General features: G+C 69.1%; 1 protein-coding gene across 1 annotated transcript; it reads left to right on the forward strand.

Moving 5' to 3' along the window:
- Positions 1 to 60: 60 nt before the first annotated feature.
- MNEG_10464 (hypothetical protein) lies at positions 61 to 655 on the forward strand (the record flags this gene model as incomplete). The annotated part of the gene is made up of 2 exons (XM_014041063.1): positions 61 to 137; positions 532 to 655. 2 exons carry the CDS (start codon positions 61 to 63, stop codon positions 653 to 655), a joined length of 201 nt encoding a protein of 66 aa, XP_013896517.1.
- Between the last annotated feature and the right edge of the window lie 1,088 nt (positions 656 to 1,743).

Raw genomic sequence — 1,743 nt, forward strand, 5'->3', positions numbered from 1 at the left:
CTCCCGCCGCCCATCCTTCCTGCCCCCACCCTCCTCCTACCCCCTCAAGGCATCTTCCCAATGCTGAAGCTCTTCCAGGCGGGTGGCGCCCAGAACACCACCTTTGCCATCCTGTACATCGTCAACGTCGTGATCTGGTGAGACCCACGAATCGTTCAGTTTTGGTCCGCCTGCAATTCCAGGGGGTGCCGGATGTGGATGACGGGTGCTGTGAGGGAGGAGTGGTTTTGTGGAATCGGGGGCCGACTGGGTTTGTATCTGAGAGGCAGCGGCAGGCTGCCTGCTGGTCGGCAGCACTGCTGGGTTCCTGCCGGTGCGCGTGATCCTCGTCAGGGGGCGTGGCCGGCACAGCGTCCTTTGGCCTTTTCATAGCCTTGTGCAGGGGCGCCAAGGAGCCCGCTGCAGACTCAATCCTCGGCCTCGGCCGCGAGCGCTGCAGTCGGCCGGGTGGGAGCCCCACTGTCAAGGGTCTCCACCCGCCTGACCCCGAAACCCATTACGTGTGCGACACCCGCCGCCCCATGTGACCAGGGGCCTGGCGGGCGTGGGCAGCTTCTTCACGCTGGGGGCCGCCATCGCAGCGTACCGCCGCGGCGCGGGGCCGCGCCGCGACTATGAGGCGCGGTACGGCCCCTCGGAGCTGGCCACTGTCTGAGCTGGCGGCCCTCATGGCCGCGGCTGCCGGCTGGCCCTGCGGGGAGGGGGGGCGGGCTGGCGTGCTGGCGTCAGGCACGCCCTGGGGCCGCCTCTGCGTGTCCAGTCGTGGGTCCCTGCTGTTGAAGCTGCACGGCAGCTGCCGGCCGGAGTGCCGGTCGGCGCGCAAGCCGGGGACGGCGCCGGGGCCGGGGCTTTCGGGCTTTGAGCGCCGTCCGTCGATGCACGCTCTGGCTCGTAGTGGCGGACCGCGCAAGCAGACGACTGCGGCTGTGGGCCTTGCATGCTGCAGCCGCCGCGCACGGCTGCCGCGGCGGTGGTTGTGCTGCTTTCCGCGGGCGCGCATTGCGAAGGTTGTGCTTCTGGGGCCGGCCTCCGCCGCACGCGTCCGCCCAGTGCTTTTCGCGCGCGCTGTGGGATCTCACCGGCAGCCGGTCTTGCTGCGCGGGGGGCAGCGCGGCGCGTCCGCACGCCCGTGGTGCCCTAGGCTAGCTAGCATGCTGCGTTTTGGTCGTCTTCCCATTCGCGGCTAGGCTTGCGCGCAGGCGTGAACGACGACAGGCTGCCCCACCAGTCACCTCACGGCAGCCGTGGTTGACAAGCCGCGGCTCTGCGGCGTTGCACGCTTTTTTGAGTTTCTTGGAAGCGCGGCCAGCCCAGATGCGCTTTTGCCGCTGCAGTCCTCTCCTTGCTCATCTCAACAGCCGTAGTAAATGTCTTGTTGCGATACAGCACCGACCCATCCTCAGGGGGCATGCCTCGGGACCAGCGGCGCAGGCTCCGGATATCCAGCACAGCGCGCCGGCAGGGACCAAGCGGCGCCCGTAGCTTGGGCGGCGCGCGAGTCCCAGTACGCACGCCCGCGTGTCTGTGTCGTCCCCGCGCTGCACGGCCGTCCACCTGCAGCCGGGCGCAGGGCTAGCCCAGGCTGCCGCAGGCATGTGTGCCCTGACAGCATTTAGCCGCCTGCTGATGACTGGGGCGGCTGGCTCGTGCGCGTGCAGGACGGCTGCCAATGGCCAGTGGCCTTGCGTGCCGCAGGGCAGGGCCGCGGCTGGCTGCCATTAAGAGTCCTTGCTGCTGGCAGCG

The sequence above is a fragment of the Monoraphidium neglectum genome (assembly GCF_000611645.1).
Source record: "Monoraphidium neglectum strain SAG 48.87 unplaced genomic scaffold scaffold02325, whole genome shotgun sequence".
NCBI classification, from domain to species: domain Eukaryota; kingdom Viridiplantae; phylum Chlorophyta; class Chlorophyceae; order Sphaeropleales; family Selenastraceae; genus Monoraphidium; species Monoraphidium neglectum.